This window comes from Sciurus vulgaris (genome assembly GCF_902686455.1).
Source record: "Sciurus vulgaris genome assembly, chromosome: 10".
NCBI classification, from domain to species: Eukaryota; Metazoa; Chordata; class Mammalia; order Rodentia; family Sciuridae; genus Sciurus; species Sciurus vulgaris.
Genome location: NC_136470.1, coordinates 132,376,019 through 132,397,796, shown reverse-complemented (window position 1 = coordinate 132,397,796; position 21,778 = coordinate 132,376,019). Strand labels below are relative to the sequence as shown.

The 21,778-nt window shown below is 38.3% G+C and overlaps 1 protein-coding gene across 3 annotated transcripts in view; it reads left to right on the top strand.

Annotated features, from left to right (window-relative positions):
- PLOD2 (procollagen-lysine,2-oxoglutarate 5-dioxygenase 2) overlaps window positions 1-21,778 on the top strand; it is an 85,930-nt gene that overhangs the window by 26,535 nt on the left and 37,617 nt on the right. For all 3 annotated transcript variants that reach the window (XM_079156406.1, XM_079156405.1, XM_079156407.1), the window contains exons 2-3: window positions 10,363-10,454; window positions 13,916-14,052. In XM_079156406.1, the coding sequence (XP_079012532.1) occupies window positions 10,363-10,454; window positions 13,916-14,052 (229 nt within the window). The remainder of the gene's footprint in view (window positions 1-10,362; window positions 10,455-13,915; window positions 14,053-21,778) is intronic.

Below are 21,778 nucleotides of genomic sequence, written 5' to 3'. Positions count from 1 at the left end.
TTTCTTACTTTATTATCTACTCCAAAAGTCAAATGACAATGAAGGAAAAATGATTTATGTGTATAAATATATTTTTAATCTCTAGTTTGGAAGGTTTCTAATGTTTTCTGGGTTATACTCCAAAATAGATAAGACATCTTACATAAACATGAGAGTGTAAGATAGTTTGTAGCATAAAGTGAATAAGGAGATATTTTGTGCAGCCTTACAGTAATTCCATAAAAGACCATATCTATAAGTGACTTAATAAAATCTTCATTAAATTTTAAGTCCCCAAATCATCTAATATGCCAGTTCAATTTTTTAGTAATGTCTTTACAAAGTGGAGAAGGTAGTACAAGGTTGTTGGGGGAGAATTCAGAGCTATCCAACAAATGCCATAAAGCTTTCAAGTCAGGCTGAGGAAGGCTGCTGCCCAATTTAAATGTACTCATTTTATGAAAGGTAGGTAAAATGAACAACGTCACCCTTTACAAAATAATTTTATGAATGTATTCAGGGCAATGGGTCCCTATAATTGAAGCAATGTTTCCCTATAATTGAAGATGATAAACGCAAGCTAGATCTTTTCTTTCGTTTCTTTTCAGCCACACCATACTTTTTCAGGTCTGACTTTGAGTTTTCATCTCAGATCTGTTTGTTTCCATTCTTTTAGGTTAGGCAGACTTGTACAGAAAGATTCTCCTTTTTTCCATTATGGAGAAGTGAAGGTTATCTTGGTTCAGACCCGTCTCTCTTAGAACTTTGTCTCAGAACACAGCTTGCTTAGCTTAAGTCCCACTGCAGGAGGCAGAGGGTAGCTTTTCTTGTCTGTGTGTGAGTTGGCAGGGGTGTATATTATCTTAGTCTCTGCTCTTTTGTCCTGGTTACTAATATTACTAGTGATGCTCTTTGCATATGAGCATAGGAAGTACTTTTAATGCCTGTGCAAAATATGGAATAATCAGTAACAGATCAAATATGCTTCAACAAGCTACATAACCTTGCTACCAGATTTCTGGCAGGGAGTTCACAGTTTCTGATAAAGCATTTGGCCTGCAGATGGGTTACTCCATCCCAGTGGAAGAAGGTTCTCATTACTGGTACATCTTTCTATTTGCTTAAATCCTTGAACCCTTGGAGTTTAGCAGAATGAATTCTATCCTGTCTATGAAGGTGGTAGATCTTTTTTGCCTTTGACATTAAAATTATATCTAGCATATAAATTTCATATATCTGGAGGGGTCAGATATACTCCAAGTCATACATTCTGGAAAATGGTCTTTTTTGTAATATTTATAAAGATAGGAAACATGCTGCTTTTTCCAAGACAGCACATTCATCATGGATGGTTTTTATCGTAGTTGATATTCATCCAGAATTTGCCTCCCCTTATTTGCCTCCCAACGCCCCAGCCAACCATCTTTTCTAAAATCATGTGGAGGAAATCTCTTTTTTTTTTTTTTTTTTTTTTTTCCTTCGAATATGATGAGTTGGTTGGGAGGTAGCATATCTTTTTTTTTTTCCAGGTAGAAAATTTTTCCTTAACTATTCAATAAATGATATTTGCCAGATTTCTTACCATGCTAGCCAAACTCCATATTGCCAAAATTTCCCTTAGCATAGCAGGCCAGGTTCTCATCCCTTTTCACACATTGACTATGGAGTTGACAGTGGGAACCATCTCTCAGGTAGGATCCCTTTGTTCTGCCTTTGTTTTGGCCAGCTCTCAGTTATTGGCTTGTTTTGGAATTTCTGTCCAAGTAAGGCCAATCATATACTTTTAACTCGGGGTTTACTTACTCTGATTGAACCCTCCCTTGGCATGAGCATCCTTTGTTGTTTGGATTTCGTTTCCCCCTTTGGAACACTGGGAGGAATTTGCTGGAACTTGGTGGACAGTTCTTGGCTGCCGTACAGTCCTTGCATTTTTATGTCCATGTTTCTGGGAGGGGATGATATGGATGTGGAGGAAAGGCTTTCCTTTGTACTTGACTGTCTTGATTAGGATGTTTAGGTTGAGTCCTTAGCATTTAAGTCTTCATAGTTCTTGAGAGCAGACGGGGTGCCTGGGGGAGAGTGGGACCTTACTGAAGAGAGTCATTACATGGTGCTTCTAAATTAAGCATATTTTTTGCAGATTAAATTATATGGTTTAGATGTCTGTATTAATGACTTTCTAAAGTATGTAGATATTGTTGAAATAAGGAGAAAATAAATTTATTTAAATTTGTCACTGTCCTTTGTCAAGGTTTTCAGATTATAATATCCTTGATCAATTGTTCCTATAATTAATATGGTTATAAAAAAGTTCACGATATTTTATTTTAGAAATTATACCTTATATTAGGGAAAATTGAGCCTCTTATTTTGAAATGTCCATTTTGCCTAATAATTATTCCAACTTTGTGGACTACAAATACGTTTTGACTGTTCGTAATATAGCGATCTACTTGTATGGTTCTCTTCAATGCCTTTTATAGCACGGTGAAAGTTGCTAGCTGCTAGGAATTCTTGATCATAATATTAACCTCCCTTTTAGCTCTGACATGAATTTGTCTTCCATTAAATATGTGGTTACCCAGTAGATAAAATAAACATGTGCGTATGTCACCAGAAAACACGATACCCTCCAAAAAATCAGGAAGTGTAAAACAATGTCCTTAATATTGGCATATGTTCAAATTTTATTGGAAGAAGGTTTTTAGGAGTGTTTTACAGTTTGAAGTTTGGGTGAAGGGTCGAGATAGTCCCCATGGTCTCTTTGGTGTCAGTTACTTCTGTAGTCTTAATCAGGTGCTGCTTCCCTTGTTAGTTGGCGTTAAACCGGTTCTGGGAGAGTTCATCCTTGACTTCTACCTCCTCCAGGATCTGCTGTCAGGTAGCCTTTCTGTGAACACCTGTGATACTTGCCCCCTCGGCCCCACTGCTGTCCTGTTCTGTGACAGCTTCCCCCTGGTCTGCCCAGGACTCCCCCATAATGAAACTGCATGTTCTGGGAAGCTGCTGGGCCCTGGCACACTGGGAAGGCTGCTCACCCTGCTTCCCCTCCCGCATCCCTTCATGTTCTGTCTGTCTGTAGGTTGTCTGGAGCCGGCTGTGGAAGCCCAGGCATCCAGTTGAGCATTACCATGTGTGAAGATGTCCTGTCGTAGGAAGTCATTGTTTTGGTTTCTTTAAGCATTCTCTTTTCTTCCCCTCTGCCTACAAAAATGCTAGGGACTTCTCTGATGTCTCTCTGACACATCCTTTTTAGGGTTTCTCCTTGTTGAAATTGTGACATGAATTGCTCTTGAGGAATTTTTGTCTTGACTTTCTTTCAACAAATCCACGAAATAAAATTTGTTCCCTTGCCACCTAGACTGCGTGGTTTCAGTTTATTTGTCAGAATGTTTTGAGTGACTCAGTATTTAATAAAACAACACATTTGTACAAAAAGCCCAAGAAAACCATAGTTTCTAGTGAGTGTGAATCTTGAGTTCAGTTCTAAATTGGTTGCCATCTGGCTGTAAGATCCTGGATATGTCTTGTTTTTTCCCGCTTTAACTCATTAAGTCCCAAGATTTCAATTCTGCAAACATATACATAGTCAAATATTATTTCAAAGTGATCATATGGTCTTTCTAGGTGTCCCTCATCTGGGACAATGGCACAAAATGGGTTAAGACGACTGTCAGGGGAGAGCAGAATGGATTGACATCTGGGTCAAATGTTCCTTTCCTTGAATCTGTTTGGAGTCTTTTCTATATCTCTAGCCTGCCTTCTGAGCCCAGAACCTGTGCCCAACTGTCTGTCGCATACATACCCCTTTAGCCCTAAAGTACTTCTTTGAGAAGAAACTTACTGCCTGTTGCTAGAAGCACAGTATGTCAGGAACCCCCCAGACCGCGCCCAGGTTCAGTGAGGCACTGGGACTGATAGGATTCAGTATTCGTCTTTCTTATGTCCATGATTTATTGTAAGGCAAGGAGGCAAAGCAAAACAACAAAGGGAAAAGGCACAAGGGAGAGGTCTGGAAAAGCCAGGCACAAGCTGCCAGTAGTCCTTCCCCAGTGGAGTTGAGCAGCGTGTGCTTAATTTCCCCAGTGACTACTTGTGACAACATGTGTGAAATGCTATCAGGGAAGCTCAATTGAGACCATGGTTTTCCTTGAGGATTGGCCACATAACGCAACTTGGGTCCCCAAATTCCAAACTCCCAGGAGAAAAGCAGTTGTCTAGCATGAACTGCATTGTTTGTGCTGTTCAGGATAGAGAGCCATTCTTATCTTGGAATAGGGGCAGCTTTTCCCATTGGAGAGCTAACTGATAAGTGTCTCAGATCCAACTTTCTGGATGCCAGCCAAGGACCAACCCTGGGAGCAGGTCTTTCTGAAGATAGAAGTCTCAGACTTGCTGTCATTTTTCTGCACAAAGAATAGATCTCAAAGTTTGCTTCTAGCCCCTTGACCTTTTGCCACCAAGTGAGGCCACCTGAAATATTGGAAAAAATGGACTTTGAGGCATAACTCCTGACTCTGCAAATAACTTGTCAGGTGACTTTGGCTAAATTACTAACCAATTTAAAACTTTATCTCCTTAGCACTGAGTCTAAGATAATAGTGCTACCTATATAGGAATTTTGTTTAAAACTCCCTTGTTTTATAGACACATATACTTGACACAAATTCATAGTATCATTTGTTCCTGAATCCACTATTGAAAAGCCTGAACATTACACAATGTATACATAGATCCATGACACCTTATTAAGATGTACAGTTTTAGCTTTTTTGTATCACTTTAAAAATTAAAAAAAAAATGCTTACTAAGACCCTACTGCGTGTTGAGTATTATGAGGACTATGCTAAGTACCCTGGAGAACTAATGATGAGAAAAAGGACATCCTGCTTCTCTGAAATTTGTAGTCTAGTTGTAAATAGAAATTTTACTCTTAAATATTAACTGTACAAATTACTTTGTAATTACAGTTTCTGGTAAATGCTCTGGAGAGGTAGGGAGTACATTGCAATGAGTAATGGGTAATGACCTATTCCCGTAGGTTGGGGAGGGTCAGATGTCCAAGAATTGGCATATGGTTAAAAATTTCAATCTCTATCCAGAGATCAAGGAGGGACATTAATTAATAGTCTGGCACTTGCTCTTCTCTTTGGTGGAAAAGAACAGACAGTGTTGGGAAATTAAAAAAAAAAAAAAAAAATTCAGCGTGGTTGGAGCGGAGAGAGCAGAGGGGAGAGAGGAAGTGGACGAGATTGGAGAGGAGAGAGATCATCAGGGACCACAATGTGGTAATGGAGCTTTGGCTGCTGTCCTAAGAGCAGTCAGTAGGAGGGTGTTTAGCAGCGGGGTACCTTGACCAGACATCTAGGTGTTCTGAAAAGACTTCTGTGGTAGTTTTATAGAGATATGATTAGAGTGGGCAAAATGGATTTGGGAGGCTATGGTAGAATCCTAGGCAAGGGATAATTGTCATGGGTTTAGAATTACAGCTTGCTTTGAGATGGAGAGAAATGCAAAAATTGGAGGTCTTTTTCTCTTTCTTTCTTTTTTTGTGGTACTGGGGTGCTCTACCACTGAGCCATCTTAACTAGTTACTCAGTAAATTATTTGAATTATCACTTTTAAGACTGCTTAAAAAACAAAATAAATCTTAATTGGATCTCTAGTAAAGAAAGAGATGGAATATATATATATTATCACTGCATGTCCCCCATGCTTGAGGAAAAGAGTTCCTGTTGGAGGGAGGGGCTGGCTGTAAACTAATCGCTAAGAAATTTATTTATCAGAAAAAACCTGAAGAGTGAGAATTATCTTTGAATGGGGGTGCGACGGGTTGAGCCGTGCTAAAGGGTCTGGCTCTAACAAAATGGAGGAGCCCATGCTCTCTGTATTTATAGCGGTCCAGATCAAAGGGGGTCCAGGGGGAGCTTCTTCCCTGAGAACAGAATGGGCTAGAGTTAAGCAACCTGTTTTGCTTTTGGAGATCAGTGGCACATCTAGGGCCTGTGAATTCCAGCAGTGAACCAATCTGCACGGAAACCACATACTCCAGGCAATCTGGAACAATTTCTCATAATTGCCAATTCCTGAGAGCCAGATTTCCACGTCTTATAGGTCAACCACGACTGGTTCCATTTTTGGACCATGGATGGCACTCTGCATCTAGATAGATAGATAGATAGATAGATAGATAGATAGATAGATAGATAGATAGATAGATAGATAGATATTAAACTTACCGAGGTTTTCAGATCAGCTACAAACTGTCTTACCTGTGCATCTTTTGAGTAGAAAAAAATAATAAGATTCTGTCCAACACACATGGAAGGACTTAAGAATGTGCCCCTCACTAGCTCCTGTAACCCTCCCAGGACACTTAAGGTGCCACTATTTTGCACTTATTGTAGAAGAGAAACAGATGAGACAAGGAGTATGAGAAACTGACTAATTTAAAACAATAAATGTTAGAATTGGAACTTGAAACAAAGTAGTTTGTCTTGAGATCTGTGTGGCCAACCACACTGGCAAGCTGTGACCCTAAGGTCAAACCAGGTCCATGTTTCTTTTTATATAGCCAACCAGAGAACTAAGAATGTCCTTTTTTTTTTTTTTTTTTTATTGTTTTGTAAAGTGTTGTAAAAAATGAAAAACAAAAAGAAATAAGTAGCACTGTGACAGAAACTGTATGTTACCCACTGGTCTAAAATAGTTATTGTTTGATCTTTTACAGCAAAAATTTGCTGACCTCCCCTTTGCCTTAGTAATCACTACTGAGAAAACATGTTCCTTCAGTAGAAAATTGAGAACCATTAACCTGTACAGATGAAGGCTGTGTCTGACCACAAGATGAGTTAGTTGTAGAGTGAAAACAGTATACTCAGAGCTCTCTGATAGGAGTATTTTTCTTGATTTTTGCAAATTAAAAATTAAGACCTGCGTATAAAGGAACTTGGAAAGATCGGTATCATAGGTGTGGATTGCTGCTTAGCTACTTAATGTGATGCCATCATTAAAACAGTAGATTTCATCTGGACTTGGCAGCAAAGTGACTTTCTGTTTTAAACTCATTGTTCATATATGAAAAGGGAAGTTAGGTCACTACTAGGTATTGATAAATTCTCCTCTAATAGCAGCAACTATTTGGAGGAGGAAAAAGAAATGCTTGTAACAAAGCATGCCTATCTCTATTAAAGCTGGTAGTGCCTTTGTAAGAGAGAATATAGTGCTCTTTGGCCTAAATCAGGTGACTTCTTGATTTTTGGAGAAATGATGATATGTACTTGAATTTTTGTAGAGAGCTAAATATTCAACCATTGCCAAACATTTATTGATTCTTGTGATAGTGCTGGACATTTTGGTGGCTATGTAGAGATGATCACAGAAGTGTGCATGTTTTTTTTTTTTGTGGTGAAGTGGTTTGCATTTGGTAAGCATTTCTTCAAATCCACTCCACTGTAAACATGCATTATGCATTTTTTGCCCATGCAGACTTTATCCATCTATTTTCTTAGAGTCAAAAGGCAACACCAGAGGTAATGGTTACAGTTATACTTCATTTGCCTGTTCTTTGAGGCCAGGAGCCATTTGTCTTATTGAAACCCAGAGGATGATAAGGTAGCTATTTGATGTGGCCCATCTCTCAACCACGCTGTTAAGTCAGGAAAACACCAGATGAGGGGGGATGGGAAATTGAGAAAAGACAAACAGACACACATAGAGAGAAAAAGCTGGGGCTAGGTGGGTCATTACCCTCTGATGGAGGATAATGACTCAGAGCTAATACAGCATGTTTTATTACATAGGTGTCATCAAAAGGTTATTTGTGGGAAAGTTTCAGCCAAGCAGGCAGTCTGAAGGATGAGGACTGGTGAGACATTAGGGTTATCTTGTTACACTCAGAATTCTCTGTGCCTGAGAGTTGGGGCCTGAAATCAAGGTCCAGACTGAGGTAGCTCTGCAACTTTTTACAGTGCTTCCTTGGGTCAGGTATCATTATAGTAACTGGACCATCTTGACCTGCACCTTTGCACAGGAAGTTCCCAAGCACAACACATCCATAAGGCAGACAGAAAGACCATGATTACGATGATGATGACAAAGACCAGCAATTTTTTTTTCTTTTACCAGGAGGTTAAAAAGCTAAGAAATTATCTTGATAGAAAAGAGCAGATTAATGTTTTAAGAAATCCTTGTTACTTTAACACATGGAGAATTAAACTTTGGTTTTATCAGTGCATTTAAGAAATCCTTGTTACTTTAACACATGGAGGATTAAACTTTCGTTTATCAGTGCGTTTATATTTGACCTTAAGAAAAGTCTTGAATAACTTTAACTGATTGTGCTAGTTATATATAACCAATTTAGTTTCACACAAACTTTTTGAAATTTACCCTCCACAAATCTTTTGCAACTTAAGCAACCTTCTGCAACTTATGCAAACCTTCTGCAACTTATGCAAACATTCTAAACTTTTAACTTTACCACACAAAAGATTTTTTTATCCAGAAACATTTTCTTTTTCCTTCTACTATTTATATTTCCATACCTTAAACCTTCTTATATCTCTTACCCTTTAAAAAACCTCCTTTTTGGATTTAGTAGAGGGAAATGAGGTGGGGAAGGGGTGGAAGAAAAAGATGGTGGAATGAGACAGACATCATTACCCTGTGTACATGTATGATTACACAAATGGTGTGAATCTACATCACAACCATAGAAATGAAAAGCTGTACCCCATTTGTGTACAATGAATCAAAATGTAGTCTGTAAAAATAAAATTTAATACAGAGGAAAAAAAAAACAAAAAAAAAATCCTTCTTTTATCTATTTCCTTTCACAAACTTTCTTATATCTCCTTCCTGTCACAAACCTTCTTACATCTCTTTCTTTCCTTTAAAATTTACATTTAGAAACAATCTTTATGGAATTTTTAAATTCAGACAAATTACTCCACATTAATAAGAAGAAATACTTGTTTTTTATGGTACTTTAGTTGAAACCTAACTAAAACCTTTTGTACTCTTTGTATATAAAATTACAGCTGATAGAATCTTAGCCCTTAGTAAGCTTGTTTTAGTAAAGACAGACACAAAGCCATCTCAAACATTTTTAATTTACCAATTTATGAAAACACATTTAATATTTAAATATGTTACCTTATGGAATTTAAGAAGTCAAGGATACTTGATTTTGTATTTAGCAGTTGATGTTTTAGAACTTTGCAAGTTAATCGGATGTCTCCTTTAACAAACACATTTACAAAGATTGATCCCATCGATGTTAAATCTAATTTACTGATTTTTAACTGTAAAAACAAAGATATCAAACAAATTTAATTAATAGTCTTTAACAGATCAGAGTTTACTTTTGCATCCGATTAGGGAGAAACTAGTTAAGAAGGCAGGGCCGTAGAGTGAGAGCAGACAAGATAGGCAGCTACAGCAGATTGAATTTAAAAGTGACACCCTTTTAAAACAATTTTTTTGGTGTCAGACCAGTTTTGAATAATTGCTTCTGCAATTTACATTTTAGATGCAAGCCTAAGATATAGAGCTTCTCCAGAAGCTAAGAAAGCATAGTCTTAAGCATTGCAACATAGAGATCCCTTTCTTTGATCCTAGCCATTCCATTTTTTATACCCAGCTATAAACTTTCACTCCTCACCTTTCCTTATCTGACACATGTCCTCAGGAGCATCTTCTTATCTAATCATTAAAGTTCACTGTGTCCAGTCCCTGTTCGGGTGCCAACTGCCTGGGTCTCAAAACAATAAAGAAATGATATAAATGTTGTGACTTTTGAGACTGTAAAGAATTCATGGGTAAGAAGGAAAAATTAAGATTTCATTTTTAAATACTTCCAATTTGTCACGTTTTAAAGAATTTAGATCGGTCTTATGATTAGATCTTTTCTTTGTTTGCCACATGTTGGTAGTAAACTATAATCTGCTGGTGGACCTCACTGATGTGTGTCATGAAGCTGGAAAGATTTACAGGTGACAGTGAAGCTGGGTGATTAGATAGTGTCTAAGGGTCTTACAGTTTACAGATTTTTAAAAATGTGCATTTTATGGAGGTTTTTTTTTTTTTCTTCTTTCTCTTAATGTTGAAATATTCTGTTGAGGGCATGCTTTTCCTTCAACACCAATGAACTTTTTCTTACCATTAACATAATCTGTCATTGATGGGCTAGTCATTTGACAGTAATGCAACCAGTTTGAATTGCCTGGTTTTCAATAGCACATTGTTTCATCTTACGTAAGAATAACACACCAGAACATTCCCATGGGTTAATGAGGTTTCTGATCACTATATTGAGTTGTAAAGTGTTAGCATTTAAACTCTTGGTAAACTTCTGTACTTTATGTCCTTCTATCTTTGCAGATAAATTGTTAGTCATAACTGTAGCGACAAAAGAAAGTGACGGATTTCACCGATTTATGCAGTCAGCCAAATACTTCAATTATACCGTGAAGGTATAGTATATTTTTTTTACTTTACAGAAGTGGTAGAATATGTGCCCAAAATACATTTTTCATGACAGCAGCAACAAAATCTGTAATCCAAACAAGAAAAATGAAATTTGTTTGTATAATTGCTGTTTCTATGCATATTTAAGTATGTATTTTCGCCTTACACTAATACTCTGCCACTCAGACAATAATTGGTTAATATTTGCTAATGTTTGATGTAAGCACGTTCTACAAAACAAAAATAATATGTAAATGTGCATCTATGTGTAAAAATAATTATTTATTTGCGGTGTCGTTCAAAGATGAGACAGTAGTGTTCTTTGCTGACTTGGATCATTTTTCCTATTATGGGATGCCCACAGAGGTGTGTTTGTTTACAGGGAATCAGAAGCATGGCTATGGAGGAGAGACCTTTCTTTCCCATCGCTAAGAGTTACTTTTCCTGTCTTGTTGCTGTTTGTCCGTCTGCTTTAAAGGAATTTGGGAATACAACAAAGTTTAGAAGATGTCTCTAGGGGACATTTCACTCATACATGATCACAGGAGACTTGAGGAAGTTGATAGAACTATTAAACTGAGGGGTGAGGGTCTTAGTATTTTTATTGATTTATTCATTTGATACAAAGATATGCTAGCCAGATATTTTCTCCAAAGACGAAGAGAGTGAGGAAGTATCTAGGTAGGAAATTAAAAAAAGAAAAAGAGGGGAAAGATTGCTTTGGCTTGGGAAGAAACAGAGCCATATTTGTCTGTAATACAAAAAAAAAAAAAAAAAGTCATATTCTTTATGCAACTTCTGGAGGAGAAGGTACAGATGATGAAGCAGAGCAGCTATTCAAGAGACTGACATTTGCAGGGAAGGAGACCTGATGGTAACAAGTAGGTGCTTAATAAAGGATAAATGAAAATATGTTAGAAGTATGTTAAGAGAGATGAGAAATATAGTAGCGAGCACTGACGTCAAAGAATTAGGATAAAATATTTGTGAAGTCCTTTAGGAGGATCTTTTGAGTTCAGACCTGGGACTCTTATATGCAATGCACCTGGCTAGGAACTTTTCATATGGTACCCTCTTAATCATTATATGAACAATGAAAGGTACATATTTATTTATGAGCAAGGAGAACCTGCCCCAGGGTCCATAGCTACAACCTGTGGTGTCTTAGACTCCAGCCCCATTGGATGGGCTCTGGAGTTTATGACCCTTCTGTTGGCTTCCCATTATGTAATGCAGGGGTTCTCAAAAGTGTGGACTTCACACGGCAGCACTCTCATCAACTGGGAGCTAGTTAGAAAGGAAGACACTCAGGTCACCTCAGACCGGCTGTCTAACAGATTCTGGGCCTGGCCTCCAGAAGTCGGTGCTTTCCCCAGCTGTCCGTGGGATTCTGGTACACTCTGAGGTCCGGCACTGTTGGGAGCTGTGCCATGTTGACCACGCCAGGGCAGCGCCTGATCACATCAGCAGGAGGTTGATTGACATAAGCACACTCAGGTGATTTGTCCTCCATGCACACAATGTATACACATGTGTTCTCGAGCACTCCTAATTGTGCCTGCTTGGACTCCTAGCATCTGACCTAATCTTTGCGTAAGAGGCGTGGCCCTGCTCTCCGCCTCCTGGAGGTGATATAAGCGTAGGCGGAGCGAGACAGTGGAACACACAGCAGCAACTAGCAGAAAGAAGTGGCGCAGCAGTTAGTAGGGAAACACAGCAGCTAGCAAAAGAAGTGGCAAGAAGAAAGAAAAGACAGCGGATCGGCAGCTAGGAAGAAGAAGCGGCTAGCCGATAGAAGCAGCGAGTAGGGGCAGCGGCGGAAGGCAGATCACAGAGCGGAGAACTGAGACGCATCACTAAAGCACCTTAGGTAGACGCACCCTTAGTTCACAGGATGCAGGACGCACCAGTAAGAAGCAGCAGACTTTAAGTGAGGCGTCGCAAGTCTCTCTTCCTCTAAGCTCTAAGCAAAGCCTGTCCTTCTCTCAAAGTCTCTCTTAAGCAAAGTCTCTCTCTCTCTCCTCTCAAAGTAAGTAAACCTCATTTCCTCTATCCTCTATAAACAAACAAGAAAGCAGTGCACTAAAGAGAAAGATAGAAGTAGCTCAGTTTCCACTCCACCACCCATAAGACCCGTGCAAATTGTTGCTGCAAGCGGTGACAAATATCCACGGATTTGGTACTGCAAAGAGCCAGCGACACGGCGCCCACTGCCTTGCCTAACAGCCTACTGTGTGAGTGCTCAGGTGTGGTTAGGCCAGCTGCTGTTGCAGGATCAGAGCCTTCAGAAGGGTTGTGAAACAAATCTCAGGGTAAAAACCAATAATTCTGCTAGATTAGAAATGATTTGAATCCAGATCCACAGGAGTGAGAGTGGAATTTGCCTACCATGCCTCATTACAGGGAAAGATACAAAGATTCTCAGAGATTTGAGGCTGGGAGCCCCACTGGCTTTGCCAACCAGATTTATATTTGGCTCTGTGTTAGGTACAGTTGGAACTCACAGTGTTGATTTATTTTTAGTTTACTTTTTTCCTTTGGTCTGTATTTTTAGTAATGTTCCCCCTTAGTATCCTACATCTCCTACAGCATCAATATTTTAGCACCTTCAGACATTGTTTTGAGGAAATAAAGGTAAAAGATGTATGTGTGTGAGGAGGAGGGACACTCTTATGCTCCTGCTGCCTCAGAGCCAGGGGTGGTCAGCAGTTGTTTCCAATTCAGGAGGCCCTGTGGAGACTCATGGGCACAGTGGAGGTCAAGGGTACCGGTGTAGCTCCAAGGGTACAGGTGTATAGTGGAGGCCAAGGGTACAGGTGTATAGTGGAGGCCAAGGGTACAGGGGTAGCTCCAAGGGTACAGGTGTATAGTGAAGGCCAAGGGTACAGGGGTAGCTCCAGTTAATTGTGTGCAGGCAGTTTCTCGCACTGATAAATTCTTAACAGGAACATGTCATTTTAAGATTTAAAAAGTAAGTAAAGTGCCCCGTTACTTGATGCCCTCTGCATTTCCCTGAACTATCATCCATTTTGGTTCAGTAGGAAAATTGCTTCAGGGCCCAGTCCAGGAGCCACTGGGCTTTAGGAGATTTCAGTTTTGATCTTACAGATTTCCTACCAGATTGAAAAAAGTGATATGGAAAATCTTTTCATTTTCTCTTTCATTTTAGGCTGCACAAAGAGTAATAAAATATAAGAAATATTTTCTCAGTCCACCTGCATGCAGCAGACTTAACTTTGGAAATGATAACATTGGGAATAGCATTTTTGGGGTGAATAATATTGAAGAATTATGATGAATGATCTAGGCACTAAGCTTTCTTCTTTCTGTCATCATGATTTAATGTGACATGTGGAGAGTGGTTATGGGGTAGTACTGTAAAGTTGGCAATGATTTTAAGTTTTCTACGGTGTTGCCATAATTTAATTTGTTTTGCTCAGGGTTGAAATGTTGATTTCTTTGATAGGTCCTTGGTGAAGGAGAAGAGTGGAGAGGGGGAGATGGAATTAATAGTATTGGAGGGGGCCAGAAAGTGAGGTTAATGAAAGAAGTCATGGAACATTACGCCAGTCAAGATGATCTGGTCATCCTGTTCACTGAATGGTAAGAGAGATACCCTGTGGACTTTTCAGTCAATTTTAAATTAGTTTTTTTTAAAAGATTGAGATTTATATCTTTACATTATACATTAAATTATCCTATTGACAAGGAGTCATTGTTTTAAAAAGGTAGATTTTGCTCATTGTTTTAAAACCATAGTCTGACATAATGTGTAATATGTTTAAAGTTGAGGATTTACGCTTGGTGATGTGGTGCACACCTGCAATCCCAGCAGTGCGGGAGGCTGAGGCAGGAGGATCACAAGTTTGATGCTATCCTGGCCAACTTAGTGAAACCCTATCTCAAAATAAAAAATAAAGAGGTCTCAGTGATAGAGTGTCTTCCTAGCATACACAAGGCTGTGGGTTCAATCCCCAGCACAAGAAAAAATAAATAAATAAAACAACAAAAAAATTCCAAATTAGTTGCTACAGACAACACTAATGAGAAAACATGGAATAGGCTAACATTTTTGTGAAACTCATGTTTTAGTCTTGAAGTAAAGATCATGTTGAACTTTTCTAATAAGAAGGTGGGTCAACAGATTCTGATTACCAGAAAAAAGATCATGTAGAGTTATAAACACAAGTGTAATTTAAGAAAGCCCATGTTGTAATGAAAGAAGAACCTTCCCAATGTGTAAATCTTTTTGTTTATTTTGGTGCTGGGAATTGGACCCAGGACCTTGTTCATTCAAAGCATGGTTTAACGCAAGCATCCCTCTAGCCCATAAATATTGTTTTTGTGTACTCCACTGTCCTGACTAATTTGGAGTATTTGCTAACTTCTCTTAACTGCTTCTTACATTTTTTAAAAATATCATCAAGTTGTCATGACTTATTAGTTGTCACTTTTCCTTCTCACATTCTTTGCTTTTTCATTTTTTTTTTTTTTTTGGTTACTGATCACTCATTTAAAATTCCCTAGTATTTTACTCTTCAACTTAGACTTTTTATATCTTTTATTTTGAAAAAAAGGAACAATACTCTTATTTTCATCTGCAAATAAGAGTACTTTTTAAAATATGAAGATGTAAATAAGAGACATAAATTTGAAAATAAAAATAGAAATAATGAAGTTCCCGTGCCATGAGCACCTAAAAACTTGGAAAGAATCTATAATACTTGCATCCTTAGAATTTCCCTGCTGTCTCCTAAACAAGAAGCTACATTCTGCTTGTGCCTACCTTCTCTGGCCAGGTGTGCTGAGGCACAGTAGACCTGGGAGACAGGGTGGGATGAGCTTGTGTGCTGGGAATTGTTCTACATTTTCTGTTGTTTTGTATTTTTTCCTAATAAGAATAAAATAAAAATCTCATCATAATAACTGCTTAAATATTGAGTATATTTTGTTTTCAAATTACCATAGCTTTCCAATAACTTTATCAGTGAGCTTGACTTGCCAAATGTACATTTGGATTTTGACTACAAAGCAGATTCACCTTGGGAAAGCTTCCACATGTGAGCCAACAGTGATTTCCGATTCCTCGGCCCCTTCATGGGTTTTAGGAAGAATCCTTTCCTCTCTCTTACCTCTCCTGCCCATCCATGCTTTAGCCTTGGAAAACTGGTGAAGTGAGGCCAGTTTCTTTCTAATGAGAACCGTGTCATCCTGTGATCTGGAGCCTGCTGGTGGTTGGGTTTGTGCATCTAGATGAGATTTAAACCCAGCTGGACAGAAATAACAGCAGCATTTTAACAGAAGGCCAGTGTCCTTGAGGTACTCTTAGTTTTGAGATTGTTCCATGAGCCAGACGGACGCAGTGTCTCACACCTCTGAGAACAGACTACCAACTGGAAAGACCACGGACCAGCTAGCTCAGCCCACATCCAGGAGGATTCAGTAAGGTTTTCTCCACCGTCACCCGGCACCCGCGTCCTGTGGCTCATTCGAGGGCACAGGAGCAAGTAGCCAGGAGGGCACAGAGGACCCAGCAATTGCTCTCATTTCAGGGTTTTTTTTTCTCTTAATTTTTAGAACAACACTCTTTTAAGAAAGCAGCGTGTTGAATATAGTTGAACATTGTAGGTATCGTGTACTGGGCCCAGAAGAAATGAATTCGCCTCTTTATAAATTAAATTAATTGTCCGTTCTATTAAAAAGTTGCTAATCTCCTGGTCAGCGTTCAAACTTCAGAATATGTTCATGTTAAGCAAACAAAGACCTGTTTTTCATGTGATTATTTAAAAGGATGGTTCAATTGTGATAATTAGTTTTGTGGAAGCTTAAGTCACTACTATATAAAAATACACAGATTTATATAATTATTTGTTGACAAAGGCCTTTTAAAAATAATTTTTATATCATGACATACTTATTTTAAGTGTAAAATTCAGTGCTTTTTAAATATACTTAAGAGTTGTGTAATCATTATTACTATTCAATTTTAGAACATTTCTAATACCCCATAAGAGTCCTTTGTCTGCATTTAGCTAGCATTTGTGAATTAGTTTAGAAACAATTTTATAATATTGTTTTCATTACAATATATATTCTGAATTGAATTTTATAACATTTTAAATTAGAGTCTGGATCTTTAAAAAAAACTCACTCTGCAGAGTAAGTTTTATTGTATTTAATTTAGATAAAAATAAATAGTTGTCAAGGTTTTTGATTCTTTTCAAAAGAAAATTAAAACTAAGGATCCCCACGTAGGAAAGTGCTGCTAACATTTTTTAAAAACTTACTTAAAGTTCTGTGTGTGTGTGTGTGTGTGTGTGTGTGTGTGTGCGCGCGCGTGTGTCTTTGTAATTTATGTGGCTTGGTGATATCTTGATTAGAGCCACTGTGATATATACAATGCATTTAGTGACTTTTAAAGGATGAAATATGTTCTTTTCAAACAAAGTAATGAAAATCTGGAGGACAAATATTGTTACTTGGTAGCTGCAGATTCCCTCAGGGAGAGACATTATCCCAGAATGGTTTTATAACACCTTTATCTCTTTGGAAGAGATTTATAATAAGATGCTTTGTGCTGCTTTTAGAATTGCATTATAAAGCATGTATTTCTTTTACTCTAGTCACATTGAAGACAGATGATCAGCTTTAACTTTCCCATGGGGACCAGTGTGTTTGTTGTTTCCTTTTCTTTCCCCCCCAGGGACAATACATAAACTAAAATGTAACAAAACGTGGTGTTCTTGGGAGTAAATTTGATACACAATGAATATTCTCACATAGTGTTTTCTGTGCTGCACACAGTGAAACAGAGGCCAGGAACATCCCAGTCCCTAACATAAGCATGAGGTGGAATCATTCTTCTAGAGTTTTGAGTGTCAGATAAGGTCATTTATTAAAAATGTTGACTCTTTTATTCTTATAGACTTGAGAAAATTTCTTTTAAACTAAGAAAATTATTTTGAAGAAGACTAGTTAGAAATAATGTCAGTGCAGTTGCTTGAGTTTGAATTTGGGACAGGGCAGAATTTCAGTGGCATCTATGTGTACAGCTCAATTCATCAGAATGCAAATGTGCTCTGTTTTAAAGACTCACGATATATGTGATATTTAGAAGACCTATTCGGTGGTAGTTATTGGCCTCATGACAAAGGAGTATTTTCTTTTATGAAAGCATCTACTTAAAGATTTTGGTATTTAGAAACTTTCCAGTTCATTGATGTATCTGTTTAAACGTGATTAAACCTTTGAGATAAGATGAAGGAATTGGTTATCGACAACTGAAGACAATGTAAGAAAAACTAAACTTAAAAAGAACAGAATGGGCTGGGCACCGTGGCACCCACCTGTAATCCTAGAGGCTCTGGAGGCTGAGGCAGGAGGATTGGAAGTTCAAAGCCAACAATTTAGTGAGGTTCTAAGCAGTTTAGCTGGGGGCGTGGCTCAGGGGTTCAGTGACTCTGGGTGCAATCTCTAGTACCAAAGAAAAGGTAGAATGGTATCAGTGCTACCCTGTCCCTAGGTTGTCTCATGTGTCATAACTTTGTATGTGTTTCTAACACAGACTGTCTGCCCTTGAATCTTGCTCTCTTAGTAAACATGTATTAAGCACCTATATGTGCAAAATATGGTACTAGCTGCTGTGGCTGGGGGCATGGACTGAGGTGGAAGTCCAACCCTCTGGATACATACTTTGCTCAACAGCTTTGTGTATGGTGTATCTGGCATATTCTACCTGTGTCACAATAAGTGTAAGCAATTTAAAAAAAAAAGAAAAGATTTATTTCTCCATTGATTCAATGAACACTCATTATGCACTAAATATTTGTCTTTCAAAGTGCCAGTGTTTCAGAGATAAGCTGAATTATCATTTTAGAACTGGAGGGGAATTTTCTTTTAATTAACCTTATCATTTCCCAAATAAAGAGATAGGTGCGGGAGGAGGTGAAGCCCCATGGTCCCACAGGGAGCTGCAGCTGGTGCAAGCCCACTCTCTGCCCCTCTTCTCTCCTGGGCTACCCTCCCTGCCAGATGTAGCTTCAGCACTTGGGCTGGAACTTCCCAGAACATGGGAAGCCATCTTCCAGCTAGGCAGTTTTCACTGTCCCTGCCTCTACCTGACCTCAGGAAGAAGTTCACATTCAGTAAATGGAATCATATGTCATTATGAGGAAAATTTATCAAATAATACTTGATTTTTAAAATAGTCCCCCAACTAGCTCCCTTTTCCTCTCTCCAAAGTGGCTAAAATTTATGTGATCATTTTCTACTGTGATTTTATCATAATTTATTCTGCAAGTGCATGTGGCTGGATATTTTAAACTGGTTAATTGCCTGTGTGTGCCTAGGGACTGTTAAAGGGTGACTCCTTGGCCTTGGTTTGTGGTGCTACTTATCTCTGATATATTTGAGGTGAACATGTGACAGACAACAGACTTTTCAGGTGTTTTTTTTTTTGTGTTAATCCTTCCAAGCTTCAGTTTCATTAGACTTTATTTAAGCTTTCAGACACTAACTGCTAATAGTTTGGATGATTATAATTTTTATTGAAGTTTATGCTGGTGGTGATAATGAAAATATTGGATTGGGGGAGAATAACACAAGACGAGGGAAGACTTCTGTGGCTTTGATTTTATGGCTATGGGGTAGCTTTTGCTTCTTGTTGAGACTTGGAGTGATTTATTTATTCCTTGATTCATTCATTTGTTCCACAAATATTTATTGACTATCTTCAAAATCCAAGGCTAAGGAGATAGATAGAAAAAAAAAAAAAAGACATGGATCTAGCATTTGAAGGAGGAATATATAGTCTAATATGAGATAAGCATTCTTAGCATGAAGGACAGAAAATAATACCTGTGGTACAAGCAGAGAGGAACAGAGCGATGGGTCTTCAGAGGAAGGAAATGAGGTTTTCCAGTAATGTTTATCAAGGAGAGCTTTGTAGAGGAGGTGTCCTTGGAAATGACCCTAAAACGTTGGGCCCATTTGGGACAATACATGCTAAGAGGAAGAAACGTGCACATGACTCACTTTTCACTCTGTGGGCCAATAAACTCTGGTTCAGCCCACTGCCTATTTTTTTTTTTTTTTTTTTAGAGCTTTATAGTTCTACAGAGCAGTTGGGTTCATCCTGACAACCTCATCCATGCCTGGAAATCGATTTCAGTTGCTGACCCTCCCCTTTCCTTCCCAGTTTCCCTGCCCTCTCCCGTTGTCCTTCCTCTATGCTACCAGACTTCCTTTCATTTGTCTTTTAATTGATGTTTAATTTGTTCTTTATGTCATCCTATCCTTTTCTCCCCCTTCTTTTATTTTATTCTAGCTTCCACATGTGAGAGAAAACATTTGACTTTTGAGTTTCTGAGTTTGGCTAATTTCACTTAGCACACTATTCTCCATTTCCATCATTCATTTACAGCAAATGCCACAATTTCATTATTTTTGATGGCTGAGTAGAACTCCATTATATATACATATAAATGTATATATATGTAAATAAAATACACATATAAAATACACCCCCCCCCCCAATTTATTAATCCATTCATCTATTGACAGCCATCTGGGTTCATTCCATTATTTAGTTATTGTGAATTGTGCTGCTACAAATACCGAGGTGACTTTATAGCTATACAATGCCAATTTTAGATCTTCTGGGAAAATACTCAGGAGTGGGATTACTGGGTCATAAATCCATCCCGAGCATTTTGAGAAATCTTTCCAGAATGGATGTCCTATTCTGTAGTCCCACCAACAATGTTCAAGTGTGTTTGTTCCTTTCTCCCCACAACCTTGCCAGCATTTATCACTGTTTGTATTTTTGATCATCGCCATTCTGAGTGGAGTGAGATGAAATCTCAGTGTAGATTTTATTTGCATTTCCCCGATTGCTAGAGATGTTGAACATTTTTTCATATATATATTTGGCCATTTTTGTTTCTTCTTTTAAGAAGTTTTATATTCAATTATTTTGTCCATTTATTGATTGGGTTTTTTGGGGGGTTAGGTTTTTTGAGTTCTTGGTGTATTCTGAGTATTAAGCCACTGCCTGCTTTTGTAGCCATGGAGCGTGGCCATGGAGCGTGGCCATGCTTGTTTGTTTATATATAGTCTATGGCTGCTTTTGTACCACAGTGGCAGGGTTACCAATAGTTTTACAGAACTATTTTCTGTAAAAGGTGAGAGAGAGAAAGCGTGAATGTCTGCTGACTCCTGCTTTAGGCCATATTGAAAACCACTGATTGGGTCTGGGGACAGGCGCTCCGAGGAGGACTTGTCACAGTCCTGATTAGAAGTGGTTGATGAGATGGGTGATTGGCAGCAGGTAGGATGCTTTAATTAGTCTAGACCAGTGCCTTCTAGTGATGCTGTAGAGGATCCGAATGTTAAATAGATTAAGGGGATGGAATCAATAGGGATTGGCAGAAGATTTAATGACAGGCCATGGAGAGGGAGGAGTCAAGGCTGCAAGAAAGTTTTCAATCTAGCGATTGAGTGGCTGATGCTACCACAGAACCCAGGGATGCAGAAGGGCAAACACGTGTCAGTCTCAACGACCTGCTGGAGATGGAACTCTGACATGTCTGGTACAGGACTCAAGATGATCACATAAAGTGGAATCTTATGGCTTTTGCAGGACCCAGGAATATTTACCATAGTTAACTGTGGAAAGTTTTGTTTTATTCTTCATATTTAAGTGACCTGAGTTCCTATGAGAATTATTTTTATGACCTTTGTGCATTCTTCTTTGAAAACAAAATTTGAGTTTTTGAGGCCAAAATGACTTTAAGTAGAAAAACTTTCTTGCTCTTTGAGAAGTTTTAAATAGATTCAAAAAAAATGTTTCTAAAGTACTTAAACACAAAATAACTGCTCCTAGATTGAAAGGGGAAAATTTCAGCAGCTTTATATTTTTATGCAGTCAAAATCTTACTTGAATTATATGAGAATACTTTTTCCCTTCACTTTGTTCTTTAAAATAATTTCATGTTTTAAATTAATTCATGCTTATAAAGTAATTATTCATGTAAAACTTGCCACAACTCCTCCATGACAGAACATTGATTTTTAGAGTTGAGATACAATGTGTATATCTGTACTGTTCATTGGGATTTCAAAGATGTAGTATTCACTTTCCAAAATTGCATTTAGAGCTTTGGAATAAGTGATGTTAGCTGCAAACTTTCTGAATCGGTTTGACCTAAGCCTTTTATCATAAGATTCTCTGCCTAAGCATACCCACAACCCCGCTTCTGAAAAAGAGATTGGCTTCCTCTGTCCTTTGCAGGTCTCAGGGCAGTGTCTGCCTCAGAGAGTTTGACTTAGC